This window comes from Sylvia atricapilla, chromosome 2 (genome assembly GCF_009819655.1).
Source record: "Sylvia atricapilla isolate bSylAtr1 chromosome 2, bSylAtr1.pri, whole genome shotgun sequence".
In the NCBI taxonomy this organism is placed as follows: Eukaryota; Metazoa; Chordata; class Aves; order Passeriformes; family Sylviidae; genus Sylvia; species Sylvia atricapilla.
In genome coordinates, this window is record NC_089141.1 from 84,575,644 (window position 1) to 84,592,147 (window position 16,504).

Below are 16,504 nucleotides of genomic sequence, written 5' to 3' on the forward strand. Positions count from 1 at the left end.
AGGTAAGGGGGCAAGAAATGAGCCATGAGCTCTAGCTACAGAAAAAAAATCTTAAATTGAAGAGAGAAACTGGTCACATGGGGGAACACCACACAGATTTCTAATCCATTTGCTTGGATGCAACTTTTGGTGTTTACCCTTCCATTGCTAAAAAGCCTTTCACTGGGCTGAACAGAAATGCTCTAACAAAGACAGAAATACAGCACCTACAGCATAACCTGGCTTGACAAGGTCACTGGAAAGCGAGAAGCAGAAACAGAGACATCACCAAACAAAATGCTGGCATCTGAACTGCTTTAGCAATGCGCAAATGATTTTGCATTCTTGGGTTCCCCCTGATCTTACTGAAGACTTCATGAATTAGGGGTATTTCAGGGCATGTGTACATTAGTATGCCTGACACAGAAAAAGCGGTCCAAAGCACTGATTTGTTTATGAAAAGGCACTCTGACAACAGTTAAATAGAGGAGGAGTAAAGCTCTATCTCAAAACACACTCAATACTAAAAGTATGTTCTTAAGCTGCTAAGAATAAATCTTCAGCTCAAAGAATTCAGGATAGCCAGAAGAAAAAAAAGTATAGACTGATGGATTTTCTTCTTGGTATACATACCAATTCCAAGAAATGATGAGTTTCTTACAGTGAAACATGAATTTTGTTCTTTCATTTTATACTACAGCTGAATTCTGTGTTAACAAGATCACATGCAGGACAGGCTCCATGCATGCAAGTCTTACTACTGAACTCTAACCCACTGAAAGAACTCCTGGGAATGTGGACAGTGCTACGCAGGGCCAGCACCTGGACTTGATGATCCCTAGGTGTCCCTTCCAACTCAGCATATTCTGTGATCTGAGAACTCCACCACCTCTTCTGTGACCAGCAACACCCACCAAATGACCCTCCATTTCAAGAGGGAATAGTCTGTTATAACTACCTGAGATGAAGGAAAAGTAGAAAGCCCTATTGTCTCTCAAAAGCCAGGATCATCCTGTACTGAACAACTGCTTTGATAAAGAAGTGTATGCCTGAAGAATATATGTACAAGGTTCTGTGACAATCTTGTATGAAACAGCATATGCCTAGATTATATCCCTGTGTTTTCAGTATGCAAGTATATAAATAAAATTCAGATTAAAAAATATTTAGTCAACATAATCAAATTTATCAATAAGGAATAAAGAAAAATGAATAGGAGTAACAGCACTGCTTGTGGAACCTGAAGGTCCTACTCCTTTGACAGCGACCTAGGCAGAATAACTGGGTTATCCTGATGCCTTAGGTTTCAGCTTTCATATTTTTTAGATTTTGTGCTGCCTAGGCATGCAGCTCTGAGCTTCATCTAAAGTGCTAGTCAGTTCTCTTCACAGGGTAGGTAAACAAAACAAATCCTTTTGCAGCTTGAGACCAAGGACAACCGTTAGAAGCTTCAGGCCCAAAAGCATAAACAATGGTAAACTCAAGAGAAAAAAACAAGAAGGATGGGCCTTCATAACCTGAAACTGTAACTGGACTATTAACCCCAATATGCAAATGAACCAAAACTTATAAAAGTGTGAAACCTCGTGACCAGTGGTCCATTTTGTGACCGTTTTGGGCCCATCTTGGGTGTAGCCCTGGCCAGGCTCTTGTGCTGCCCAAGGTCTATCCTCTAAGGCCTTTTAATAAATACCTACTTTACTCTTTTAGCTCTGTCTAGTCTCTGTTCCAGGTCAGCCTTGTCAAGGCATAAACCCCATTTCTTCAGGGATAGGCAGCCACTACAGGGAGCATCTGGATAAGATGTGCTATGGGGAGCCCAAGTAGAATGAAACTTCATTACATTGATGAGGCTAAACAAGAAAACATTGGCACTTCTGATGAGTAACTTACACCTACATGAAGAAATGTTATCTGTGAAGGTCAAGAGACCTGAACAGATTGCCTTGAACATCTGAAACATGGGGCACAGTCTTTGACCTTGCGATTTTGAGATTCAACTTTCCAAGTGCCACTTCAGAACTTCATTGTCCCTTCCTGGACCAATAAAATTCTATGTAGATTTACTGGTAAAACAACAGGAAAGCCAAGATTCAATACTAACAAACTTCTCTGATGAATGACTAAGATGAATGACTGCAGTCCAAAGTGTCTGATGCCAGCTTCATCCTCAGAACTTGAAGTGGCCGCTCAGTCTCTGCAGCAAGTCGTTCTGCAAATACTGCCCTAGCTCCCATGCACTCTAGACTTGGAGAACTACTGTACTATCAGACATCTTTCTTGACAAGTACGAAGCACAATTTTCTCTGAGAACTGACTCCAAACTGTCACAATCAGTATGAGATCTATCAAGGAACAGCAGAAAGCTTTTGAAAAAAAAGGCAAAGTACCCAACATAACACAGAGAGAGAGAACACTATGCAGCACCAGAACATTTTAACTTGGCTGGTTACTGAAAGAAATCAGTGCTGCTGCACGTGTCACAGCACAGGATATAAGTTTGTCTTCTCCAAACACTCTAAGAAAACTTCCATACCCAGTACTGAGCAAGCTGGAGAAAGATATACCAATAATATATAAGCACGTCTGCATTACTGATAACTGGCACACCACAAATGTACAACTCAAACATAGAGGCATTTTGATAATATTCTACTTACTTTGGTGCAAGTTTTATACATATACCAAGAAGTACCAACCATTTTGAAATTTCTGTCTTGTCTTCCTATAAATTTTATCTCCTGCAGAAGTGTGTTCACACCTAGTACTTACCTGGCAATATTATCACAGATTCCATGACCTCCATATTTTGCAGGCTCCACTGGTGCTCCAGCCTTTCTGACCATAATTTTAAGGGTCAATCGTTTACCCTTCATACCAGCAGCTTCAAGTCTACGCTGGATTTCTTCTGAGAGGCTCAGAAGAAAAGCTTCTGCTTCCTTAGGCTGAAGGGGAAAAACAACATATTTAGGTAATTACTAGTTTTCAGATACTGAAGGTAAATCATTAAGGGTTAATACAATCCAGATTGTGTAAACTGAAAAGAGCAAGCTGACTCACAAGCAATTGTCTCATTTAACTTCAAGTGGTTTGTTTCCACTGCAGGTCACTTAATTAGGAGAGGTGGTAGATTCCTGTCCTAATACTGAAACAAGTCTTTAAAAAATGTATTTAGAAACCCAAACACAGAATTGCAAGTCTATGCAAAAACCTATGAGAAGAGCATAGGACTTAAAATCTTTTTCACCATGAGGAAAGTCAAGCAATGGAACATGTTGCTCAGGAAAGTTTTCAGTCTTCGTTCTTGGAGATTTCCAGTGGCAGACTGGATAAAGTGCTGAGCAACTGGTCTGGTTTATTAGCTTCCCCTGCTTTGAGCAAAGGTCTGGACTACACAACACCATCGGTTTCTTCAAACTCCTTTTTTTTCCTATAAATACTCAAGATCTCAAAAAGGTGCTGAGTTACTTTTTAAATACAATTTTGTTAATAACACTCCCCCCCCAAACAAAAAGTATTTGTAAAACGTCTAATAAAAATATTGTACGGGAGCAGCTGGTGATAGTTTCAGGCACTGGCATCTTCGAATAATCAGCATTTCAATGAAAGAGAATGCTAGGTGCTGACAAACCTACTGCAGTTCTCTTTTTCTGTACCAGACTTGTATAACGAATGCAGAATAGCCAGCTAATTTTGTGCAAGCTTCTTTTCAGTCCAATACTTTTGCAGTCTCTCCTCCCATTTTATCGTTTGGTCTCCTACTTCTTCATTTTCCTCATTTCTATTTCGTGGCTAAGATGGTGCTCTAACAGATCAAAGTGTAAGTGAAAATAATCAGAATATGAGAAGATTCTTCTACAGCTGAAAGCAGTCACTGCAAAAAACAAGCAAGTTTAATTTACCTGTGTAAACCTTATTCCATAGTTGATTTCTGCTGAAACAGATTTTCTTTCTTTTTCTGTACGAACAGGTCTGTCATCCAAACCACGACAAAATCTGTAGAGCATTTGTCCTGTTTTTGGACCAAATTCTTTTTGTAGCTTTGACATTGAAGCACACTGCAGATCTCCACAGGTTTTAATTCCCAAAGAAGCCAGCTTAGATTCCATTGTCCTGCCAACTCCTAACAACAAAGCAATTAGTTAACCTTATACATTTCAAAGCCAGTTAGGTTCTGATTACATAATTTTTTAATTTTTAAACCTATACTAAGTCATATCAAATTAACAAATAAATATATATAAAATAAATTTTGCTCCATAAAACATGGTTGAATTGAAACTTTTGCTGTCACCACTGTTTCATGTATTTAGTTTAAGATGTCACACTACTGCATGTTTGTTTATTTTGGGGTAAAATACGAATGAATTCTGCTTGAAAACTGTCTTGAGGTACTGCCTGTTACAGATGATACTGGTCTAAATCCCCCAACAATTCAGTCCAAAACAAGTGTCCAACATGTTACATGTTTTCCCCTCATGTACAAGTGTTCTAATCTAAATAAAAACCAACAAATACTTTGACAAACATTCCACTGCTTCCTAGGTAGAAAAATAGTATTTCAGGTAGAAGTGATAGCATACCTGTATCACTTGTGCTTTGAATTACCAAGCACTGGAAATTGTAGGTATCCATGGCAACAGCACATATGTAAGTGTGATAAACTGAAGCATATTTCTGGGATTTGGAGAGGTGACCTGTTACTTCCAGGAAATATTAATCCTATGAATTCACACTACCAAAGTCAGCAAAAATTAGAAATCTTAAGTAATAAGATTGTATTCTTGATAATCTGTTTCTCTGTCAAGGTGAATCTGTTTCCGTTTCTGTGTCTATTATTAACACAAATACTAAAATGTTTTTACTATGAACATGCAAGTGAATTCTGAAAACTTTAATATTTTAAAGTCAAAGCACAGAATTATATGAGTAATATTCTGGAGGAAAAACATCTCCTGTAAGCCATGCCAAAAAGAAATTACAGCACAACTGTGCTGTAAATAGTGTTTGGCCACTACGGGTTACGTAACGAGAATTTCTGGCAAACCTGCACCTGTCTGTGGACACTATTTCTACCACTCTTCTATTTCAGTGTCTATGGCTGCCTGTTTTTTACTGCCCTTCTCTCCTTTTTTAATCTTCAACAGACAAAGATACTATTTTTATACTTAACACTAAATATAAGTGTATATGTGCAGGCTGATGTCAGCTGATCATTAAAGCATAGATGGTGCTTACTCAGTACTTCTTGCACCATGCTCGTGTCACATTATACTATGTATGTGTACTGAGTAACAATACAGTTACATGCCAGGAAATGCTTTATGTTACAAAGTTTTTAAGTATTCTCCTAGAACAATTAAAAATATGATAAAGCTTGTTTTCATACATATGGATGCCATATATCGTTACAGCCTATCACATTTGGGATCATAAACATGGAATAGCAACCAACCCTGTTTGATCTAGAAAGCAAATTTGTAACTGAAACTGGTTTAATATCAGGGGGCAAAACAGTCTCTCAAAGACTGGAGTACCTGGAAGACTGGTAACTAGTTGCCCTCTGATGAAATCATCCACTTCTTCAGGTTTTAAGTGATACTGTCCATCTGGTTTTGCTTTACGAGTTGCCATTCTGGCCAGCAGAATATTGGAACCTGTAAAACAACAAATTAAAGCATGTCTGTGGTAGCTTCTGTCGATCCTCAAGCAGAATGCCAGTTCAACACTCAAGGAAAAAATGCACAAAGTACAGTCAAATTCTTTAGCTTTTACCAAGAATTAAATTAAATACATTAATATATATTTGCAGTGTCTACTTTCAAATTACCAGCCAGCACTATGTGCTGTAACAGCAGTGAAACTGTAGTGCTAACTGCAATTGCAAAGTTAATAAAGGAAGAATTCTGCTTAGAGTCATCAATTCCATCTTGTCTCACAAGTGGATTTCAAACACTTATATTCACTCAGTACAGGTATGTACAGATACTCTAGTGTTAATTAGGAACAAAAAGAAAGGAGAAAAGAATGAGCCAAGAAGAAACAAATCAAGGAAGTCTTTTCAGATGTGTGATTTCATATACAATACCTACTACAAATCACACAAATCTTTGCTCTCAATACCTTCTAAGAACTATGCAAAACCATGTCACCCTGTAAACTCTTCCTGCTATTTCCATTAAGGAACACAATCTGTGGTCCTTTTTGTATTTACTGGAAATAAAAATGAATGCTAGAGCGGAATTTTAGCATAGTGTTCAGATAAAGGAGAAATTATAGCTAGACGGGCTGTTGACTTAAGAGTTGGACTTGATGATCCTTGTGGGTCCCTTCCAACTCAGAATATCCTGTGATCTGTGATACGGAAAGTTTTTTGCTTAAAACTTTCTAGTTATGAAAATGTTCTTACATTTTTATTCACGCTAATTTAATGTGAATAGCAACACATTCCACAAACGCTTAGGAGTTTTAGCAAACTTACACAGCTTTGATACATTAACAAAGGCAGTCACAGCTTGTAAACAGAAATGAAGTTACTTACCCATCCCAACAGAAGCCGTGCATCTGGTTTGGTCTTTGATTTCAGTGCGGATAGCGTTAGCAAATTCATCAGGAGTCAGTCTGGTCTCTGTAAGGATTTCAGTGATATCTACTAGTGCTTCATCACAACTGACTGCTTCGATGTTGTGAGTATAACTATCAACACAAAGTAAAGGAGGTGAAACAATAGCTACAGTTCACCATCTGTTAAAACAAATACGTAGCAAAAAAAGTCTTCCTTTTGGGATGGCATTTCCCTGCCTATTTTGTATTACACTTAGATATTAAAAATGCTACAAGAGCAAATGACAGTAATATTACTAATGTAAGACTAACTTCAACATGCATTTTGATTTTAAAGGAATAGCTGGAGAAAGAGTTGAATATTTACTTTTCATGGACATTAACAAATTTCCATTTCTATTTCAAGTGCATTTTAAACCAGAACATAGTTTCTAATAGATGTTGCTCAAATAACCTGTTCTCAAACTACTCAAAAAACATCTCTTGCAAGGATCTTCCCTCTAAGCAGGGATCCGGTTCTCACTACGTAAATGAGTAAAAAATTTAACAGTGACTCATGTGAAGTAAGATGTTGATTGTTTACAGGATCTGGCTTCAGGATAAAAGAATGCTCAGAAGCATGGTGCTCAGAGTAATAAATATACTACAAAGGAAACAGGAATAGCTTCACTGAAGCTGAAGAGCTGGAGATGAAAACACAATAATAGCATTCAGTAGTGGCAAAGAAAGTATGCTTGATAACCTTACCATGAAGATCATGCAAACAAACAGCACATTACCTTGCTAGTATTTCATATACTGTCCGTGCAACTTCTTTGTATGCATCAAAATCATATGAAACTGCTTGAAGATTTGGACACAACTTTTTTGCTTGGCCAAAAAACATTCCATTCTTTATGCCAACTTGTCTAAAATTAAATAATAAAATAAACCGCAAGTAAATGCAATGCAAATTTCCCACAAATTAATATGGAGTACTTTCAATTTAATTATTTGTCTTTTCCCACAAAAATGGGAATAAGAATTCAGTCACCAGGTAGAAATTTAACAGGTTAAGAAATAACTGCAACGAGTATTTGAAATAGCTGTGCATTATTAAGCCATGGAGCATGAGAAATCAGTCCTTAGGAAAATGCTACACAAAGATTCCAGAAAGCACACTTGGTATCTTCTGTTGCAAATTAAAACCACGCATATACTACAGTGACTGAGGTAGTGAGATCTTACATTTCAAGATGCAAGCTTATATAATTAGGCTCCTGTTAATAAATAAAGTCTTTCTGAGATACAAATAGAAGCCTGCCTATCCTACCAACCCTAAGAAAGCTTCCAATGAAGAAGTAATTTCTGGAGTATTATTTCCATCAGGGAAAACCCCCTGTATTTTGAACACTGTGCTTATATTTATAAAAGTTGTTTCATAGTCTAAACCTTTGTAAGTTAGGTCATTGGAGATGGTCAGCAAAGTCTCTGCAAAAAATGATTTTTAGTTTAATAGTCACACTTTCTGTTTGAAATAAAACCTTCAGGATGTGTCATTAATTCTATAAAATACTGAAACTTTGATACAAAGTCATGACAATAATATGAAATCAACAGTATCACAGTGAAAGGCACCAGGTTTTTCTTCACAGGCTTTATTTCAAGTTGTATGTATGTTGGGTTGAGAGCTACTGAGCCGCACCTACCAAGCAGCAGAACCCAAAGGGAAAAGCTTCTATTAAATTCTAACAATCTATATAATTACAATTTTTGAACAGAAACTTCTCTAGATAATTTAAAGACACTAATAACCACTATTTTTGGACATTTTATGCCTGTCTGTATTGGATTTTCAAGCAAACTACTGGGTAACTTTTACATACCTGGCTTCATAACTACAAGAAGCTATTTCAGCCATGGACTGAACAGTGAGATCGAAGTCAGCTCCATTCACATGTGTGGAATCTGGATGCTCCCAGACTGATGAGTCCAACTGATCAGGTATCCTAATTTCTGCTCAAAAAATAAAATTTGTCTATGTTATTCTTCCTAAGAGTTCAACAGAATGAATGAAAATAAAGTAAAATTCATGGTTTTAATTTTATACAGTTTCTGTGCTGTTATCTTTTGAAGAAGAAGTTCTTAATATTATATTGATTCATACTGTGGTCCAGAAAAAAACCCAGACCCTTCCCCAGTAATGTCTCCCTGGATAGGTCTGCACATACTACTGAGAACAATATTAATAGAAAAATGGTGTTTCTATTTCCCCCACAATTACTAGACAGCAGCTTGTTGGTGACTACATATACCAAACTGTAAAATAAGAATAATCTTAGCTTTACTGACCATAAAGATGATCAAACACACATGGCTAACTGTTACAACCACATCCTGCCAACGAATATAAGATACTAAAAATTATTTAACAACTGCTCAACTAAACAAGAAGACATTTAGCTATGTTCCTTTTCACAAAATGCACCCCTGATACCAGAACACTAAAACTTCATATAGAATATAAATCAACTTCATATCATACCTAAAGCTATTTCTCTAATAGTCTAGTTGTGACAAAATGATTTTTAAGAAGTGAAAACCAGAATGCCAATTAATTTAAATAAAAAAACACTAGCTAACAGCTTATATTTTCTTTAATACTCTTATGAGGATATTAACTGAAAAAAATTTTGCTTTTACTTACTAATAATTCTCTTATTGGGATACGTAAATTTTTTTCAAACATCACCACAAACTTATCTTGGATAAAAATGATACACTTATAAATACTGCAACCTCAGACTTAAAATGAGACAGACCTTTCCTAATCCTATAAAACTTTACTACATATTCATACGTAAGTTTTAAAGGATCCTCCAGGCCCACTGGGTACTAGGTACTAGACAGAATTCTATGACACTGAATAACAGAAACAAGAAAAAGATTTTCTGATTCTATTTGGGTTTTCACAGTATGTAAACCTTGAAATACTTGCTATACTCTAATATGGATCAACTTGAAAAAAATCACTAGATGCAAAAACTATGATGCCTGCCCAAACTCCCATCAGAATCAAAATGAGGTATATAGATAAAATGCTTCCATTTATTTAAAATGAAATCCACTACGTAGTTCTTTTTCATTACTGTAGTCTATTTAGCACCATACACGTTCATAATATAATAAATGGGAGTTTACTGCAGAGTGCCACAATGCCTAATTACATTCCACAGTCCTAACAACTTACACACCAACAATCTGACTGAAAGGAAACCTGGTGCTAATGTGCGCACATGAGTAGCTATCAAACCAGAGAAAGTGGTGCAATGAGTGAATGGAGATACTAGGGGTAGAGCCTAACTCTTGTGGAAAATGGCTTTTATTCAGAATTTCTGCAAAATTTGTGCACTTTTTAATTTCTTAAATATTTTAACTTATGATGAGCTCAGTAAGTTACCTAAGATGTCTGCAATTGAAAATTAGAGCAAAATTATGCCCCAAATAAAGATAAGAATGACAAGAACAACTTCTTTAGTCCATGCCTTCCTGTGCCCTGGCCTGAGATGATGCTGTCATCTTGTCTATCTTCACTGGATTCGTCGACTTTTTCCACATCGCAGCAGAGCAGATCCCCCCATGAGCTGATGGAGTCACTTCATGTGAAATTCAGGGCAATGCAGAACACATTGTCCTCAATGGAAGGCAAGGTAGAGAACCTCTCATCAAAAGCTGGGAAACTAGACAGGCACATGGTGAATGTGGAGCAACGGATGGAGAAATCAGAGGCCAGGACCCAAGTCTGTGAAAAAGAAATCGCTGAGAATAAATCTGTGACTAACATGATGGTTAAATTCTGCTGCTCTTTAGAATGAAAAGGGAGATTTCTAGGGTTGAGGGAAAGGAAGTCTAGAAAACATTCACATCTTGGGCATCCTGGCCATGGAAGAGACCCCAAACTATGAATCCTGATTAACGTATGTTAATCTTTTATCTTTGGAACATGAATGTTAAAGATGGCATGTATGTAGAAAAGCAATTTCTACTATCTAGAAAGCCTATCTCCAATTTGGGGAGTTAGGGTGAGAATGGTATCAAGTTTTTAAATTTAAAAGTTATGCATTTTTAGATGAATTAATATAAGAAAAAGAAAAGTACTTCATAAAAGACTGAAGATTCTATTGACACTAGATATTTGTCTAGCAGTGCAGATCAAAGTCAGGAACCAGTATCACTAAAGAAGTTAAAAAAAAAAAAAGAAGCAGTTGAAGCAGCAGAATTCAGTATTTGATCAAAAGTGATTCATAAGGGTTTGGGGTTTTGTGTCTGGGGTGTTTTTTTGGTTGTACTTTTGTTGGGGTTTGTTTTTGTTTTGAGGGTGTGAGGTGCTCTGTTTCTGTGGTTTTGGTTGGTTTGTAATTTGGAACCTTTTTTCAAATAAGCAAGATCTAGAGAAGGCAATATCAGAGAACAGCCTGGAAAGTACGAAGCACCAAAAACTGAAGTGGGTTCCATGTTGAAGCATGGATGCAAAAATATGCTCATATTCTAAGCTCCTCCCAACTACCTTTCTATTTCATTTATGTCACATGTTCCCATTGGGGCTGTTGTAACAGCCTAATTTACCATTCTGTATTTTTGACATTTTAGAAAAGGCATTTTTGCACATAATGCTTGTGCCTACTGCACTGTATTTCCCTCTGGCATGGCACAATTAAACACATGCTGTGAAGTGTGTCACTTTCTAAGATACTGTGATGTCTGAGAAGCCTCATCAGCCATTCCACCTTTACATCTAAGACCATAACTAACCGTAATTTCTTTACCCCAAAAGGAAGACAAACCATGTACTTATGAGAAAACACAAGCAGAAACAACAGGTTTGGGTTTAATTGGTAAAACGATTGTACATGGAGATAAAATAAACAGAGACTCAAAAAATATTATGAACTGCAGTTAATGAAACAAAGACTATAAAAAGAGTGTTTGGAAAAAATCCTTTCACCAAAACAATAGGCTGCACAATCAGCCTAGGTATCAAGAAAGAAAGAGCTAGCTGCCTGTCTATGTGCAAGCCAGTTGAGACTGGATGCTGAAGTTAAAGAAATGAATTGTGATATCCAGAAAAAGCTGCCACAGTAAGAAACTGAGCTTGTTATACAATGAGGTTGAAAGCTGCTGTACACTTAAGCAATAAATACAGCAGAAGAGATATGACTGAATTTGTGAATCAAAAGAACATGCTAGGTGTCAGCTGAACTGTAATTGGACCCTCTAACTCTCCAAACCACTCAGTTGTATAAAGTCACATCCTTATCCAGTTCAAGGCCCTAATAAAAGTTAGCAAGTCACTATTTAAACTGATCTACCATTAAATACTTCATACACAAGCTCTCCTGCAGAAAATCCAACTCCATAAAGACCATAGCCATCTTTTGTCTCAAGCGTACTGCAAAGTCCTTAAAAGCTTAAAGGCCAGTGGGTTCCACAAACATATATTCTACCTCAGTTTTGAAGTGTCCTTAAACTACAGCAAAAAAGACAAATGAAATGGCATTAATTCCAGTAATACCTTGCTCCTATATGTCTTCAAAAATCTCCAACAACCTGCTGATTTCCAAAGTACTAATGTTCCATAAACAACCACGGAAGAACAACCTGTCTTTTGCCCCATCTTGTCTCACCAAAATAAAACACTGAGGTGTAAACTATAACAACAGTACTATGTACCACAAGTTTGGTAAAAACTGCATCTACAAAAAGGCAAAGGAGCAACTCAACCACCAAGTCTAAATTCAACTTAAAGTGCAACTACTCCTTGTAAATGCACTTTTTGCCAACTTTGTGGTAAGAACTATGCTTCTAGATGATTAAATAGACTATTACTGGCCACTTAAGTTGCCCATGTTTAGCAATATACTTTCTCATACTAAATAAAGCTCAGGCAGTATAATAAAACCTATTAATGAAACTTTGGTTTATATTAGCACACTACTACTTGAGGACACAGAAAGTAACAATTTTCTAAATTATTGCAGGCAAGTATGGGATTCTCAAACTGCAACAGACACCCTGGTTTTCAGAAAACAAAGTATTGAACATACAGAATTCATGAAATTGGCAGAGACTTTCCACCAGAGACCTAAAATGCTCTATGGACCACCCAAATTAACTCATTGTACACAGATATTCTACATATGCAACTCAAATGCCAACTTCAATCAGTTTCTCACTGGCCATATGCTGTTGTTACTACTTTTATAGTAAAAAAACCCCTGTACCAGACTTTTAAAATTTATTTTGCACCTTCTCCTCTATACTTGACTTTCTGGGAAAAAAGTGATCCTGGACAACTTGTATTTATTTTTCATTTAAAATAATTACATAACTATTCCATCTTAATTCAACCTCAAGAAAGTGAGTAAACCCTGAAGTTAGTCTAAAAAAATTTACTTGGTTAGCAAAGCTAACTAACAAGAAGTCACAGTAGCCTGCTATTACTGAGGCCACAGAGTACTGTGTTGTCCAAAGGTATTTCTTTCTGAAATCCCCCACATGAAATAAATAAATTTATCCATGATACACTTTATGAATAATTTAAAAGAAAAAGTCTTCTATAACAACAGTTAAAAACATACATACAGACAGACTAATCTGTACCTGCTTTGCCATTCAATAGCTTTTTCTGGTAATATTGCTGTTCAAGCTGGGGGTTTGCACCAGGGCGCAGCAGTGCCTTTCCTGTACCTCTGTTACTAGTAACAGCTACTGGCTTTCCTGTGGAGAAAAAATGCATATACTTACAGGTCAATACCTATAATAGCTTAGATTTTAATTACAGCACAACTAGGATAAGATCATAAGGATTCTTAATTTAGTTTTTACAGTTTCTTTCAAGCTTAGACGCTCTCAAGGCACTAAAGAAGGAAGCGCTATTAAAGGGCCTGGGAACTGCGACAATGAATCTGTCTTAATTGCAGTCACATGTAAAGAAGAAAAGTTTTTCAAGAATGAAAATGCAGCCAATACTAGTTTGTTTTTAACAACAAATATAAATGGAAGCTGTCAATTTTCACCAATGACCTAATGATTCATTAGTTTAAGATACAGCATACACTGGACTGATTTTTAATACTTCAACATGTTTATTAGCTTTAGTAAATCAGAAAAATATACTCATGCTGAAACACTTAGTTCCACTTAGTTTAACTGTGCAAACCAAAATTTTTAGTAAACTTTTGACTCTTCTGTAATATCAACACCTCCATGGTGTTTCCAAAGGAAGCTAATTTCTGCACTGAAAGTTCTGGTACGTTTTTGTGGAAAAGAAAAAGTATCTGCAGAAAAGTCCTACATTCTTTATGTTCCAGTAATGGAATTTGAAACTTGGCAGGAAATGAAGTTTTAAAGAACCAAACATAGCAGGAGAATCTTTGATACAGCTGCTCCTGCCTTTGGACAGAAGAGAGCAATGGAACCACATATACAGCTTACTCTTTTCTCAAGGTCTGCGATAGCTGGGAGTGTGAGATAGTCACCACTGCAACAAGTCTTCAAACTTGTGCACACACAAAGTTCAGCATTTGCACAGAACAAGGATCTCCATTTCTGAATGGTACACTTGTAGAAAATAAACCCACCAAAATTTGCTAAGGTGCTCCACTAACTCTCCTATGCATTAAGGATGATCACACAACTCAGACTTCTAAATGCCAGCTGAATTTTTCCTGAGTCCTCCAGGTCTTATAACACCTCATGCATAAGAGCTTAGAGAGGAAAGGAGAAACAAATTTCCCTTGAAAATATGCATCAGGTAGAGACAATTAATTCTCAACCCAGACCTTTCCATTTTTCTAGTTAAACATAGTTTATTAAACTACTTCAGGAAAATTAACAAGGTATCTCATTTTCTTTTATTTTCCTTTTTGTTTTTAAATAGACAGTGCACAAACCCCACTTTTAGTGAAACTGAAATTCGATTTTCAATTTCTAATACAGTCAATTAAAATCTGATTAAGTTTATCTACAATGTCACAGAGAATTCTTACTACAGATTTTACTTCTCTCTTCTTACTTTAGATACTGAAAGGAGATAGCAAGGAGACTTCCAGTTCTCTCTTCCACTTGCTTTTGGATTGTGAGAAAATAAACAGGAATATGAAAGTTGCACGGTCTAACTATTGAAGATGCAAGAAAAAAAATTAGTATGCCAAATTAAGTTTATAATTGTGCAAGTTTGGTTTTTTGAAGGCTTAACTGAGTAGACTGTAACACACAGACTTAAATACTGACCTTTGAGATCTGGTCTATTTCGGATAGCCACAGACACAAAGAAGCAATCCATATCCACGTGCATTATACAGCTCTGTGGCTTGGCTGAGCTCGCAACAGACACATTACCTAGTATGAAGATACACCAATAGAAAACTTGAACCCTAATTTATACATTTTGGTACTACTCACAGTAGTCATCAAGGTCTATTATCAAGTTTTTACCACCTCTAAACCATAAATATTTTTGTTTCCTCTCATCTCACCAAGAAGATATTTACTCCAAGAAAGGTAAACATAAGCAGTAAACAAACAGCCTAAACAATGAATTAACATAAGAGTTTCTATTTTTTATTTTCTTATAATTTACACCTTCTACCCTAACAAATTCTCCAAATCCAAGGAGATTAATGCATGTTGGCACTGCATCTTAATTTTGCTATGTTAACATTGAATCAGGAAGAGAATTTTACTCTTTTTTGCTCAGAAGATTGCTTCAAAAGATAAAAATATAAGTTTACCTGCACTACAAGCTACCATTATTCTCCATGAAACATACCACAATGAGTTTTAAAAGTCCCATGCAACTGGATTTTGTCATTGCTGTAGACACATGCAAACATTCAGCGAAGATGAGCAAGGTAACTCCTCACTGAAAAACATACACTAAAACATGCCTAAAACACTAAAAATTCTTTCAAGTCTGCATGTCTATGTTGCTGACCTACCAAAGGTGGCAATATCTAACAAAAAATTTAACTTGAACAATGCATAAACTGTAACAGTGAAAAAAATACTTCAATACATCAAGTGAACTGTTCCATTTAACATCTGAGTTAATTACTGAGTAATCAGAAAAATATCCTCTTGGTTTTAATCATATACATTTTGAACTCATTGTTTGAAAAATAAGGACTGTCTTATAATGGGCGTATTTACAAATCAAGTGATCAAGTTAAGGAGCTGCTACTTTGTCAACTGAATCGCAGGCATTAACTATTTGAATAATCTAGGCCAAATCAAAGAGAAAATAAAATATATTAGCTTATACCACATTTTGATTTTAAAAAATGCACATTAAATAGTTAATAAGCTAACATGTTTGATAACTGGTGTGTCCTAACACAAATACAGAATCAGTAAATTTATTAGCTAACATTTTCTTTGATGAGGCAATTTCTCAAGCATATTTTATATGATTACAAGTGAATAATTTTACAGCATAGGAGTCAGAATCTCTTTAATGGTACAGAGCTAACCTTTTAATTTAATAAGACTGTAAACAAGAGATTCTAAAGATGTAAAATATTTTATCTGTAACACTTTGACTCTAATGAATTCTACGTTTTCTTCACTTTGGCCCTTGATGCAATGACACAAAATATTTCTCTTCAAGCCAGGTTCAAAAGTCCCTTGTGACACTACTACTCACTTCAACAGACCCAGAGCTATATAAAACTCTTACTAACAAAAAAAATTTTATATTTTAACTCACGTCCAAATGTTACTCATCTTTTAAATGCTCATGCTGAACAGTAAGGATTTTTTTCTTCTCTTTTTTCCCCCTGCAGATTTTCACACAGCAACTACAGACTTGTGTATTAGGATATACATAGTATTTTTCTCCCTTATCAATCCATATATCTTGGTAAAGTCAGAAATACTATTTCTACAAGGAAGAATTGAATATAGACCAGAGTATCACATTAAG

General features: G+C 36.0%; 1 protein-coding gene across 3 annotated transcripts in view; it reads right to left on the minus strand.

Moving 5' to 3' along the window:
• The window catches only part of REV1 (REV1 DNA directed polymerase), a 57,034-nt gene that overhangs the window by 14,260 nt on the left and 26,270 nt on the right, over positions 1–16,504 (minus strand). Inside the window, exons 7-14 of one of the 3 annotated variants that reach the window (XM_066313629.1) lie at positions 14,815–14,922; positions 13,183–13,299; positions 8,409–8,538; positions 7,323–7,451; positions 6,521–6,675; positions 5,517–5,636; positions 3,882–4,102; positions 2,752–2,924 (exon numbers count right to left, since the gene is read on the minus strand). In XM_066313629.1, coding sequence (XP_066169726.1) covers positions 2,752–2,924; positions 3,882–4,102; positions 5,517–5,636; positions 6,521–6,675; positions 7,323–7,451; positions 8,409–8,538; positions 13,183–13,299; positions 14,815–14,922 — 1,153 coding nt within the window. Of the gene's footprint in view, positions 1–2,751; positions 2,925–3,881; positions 4,103–5,516; positions 5,637–6,520; positions 6,676–7,322; positions 7,452–8,408; positions 8,539–9,982; positions 10,309–13,182; positions 13,300–14,814; positions 14,923–16,504 lie in introns of those variants that run through there. The other 2 variants (XM_066313630.1, XM_066313631.1) reach the window with 2 other exon arrangements.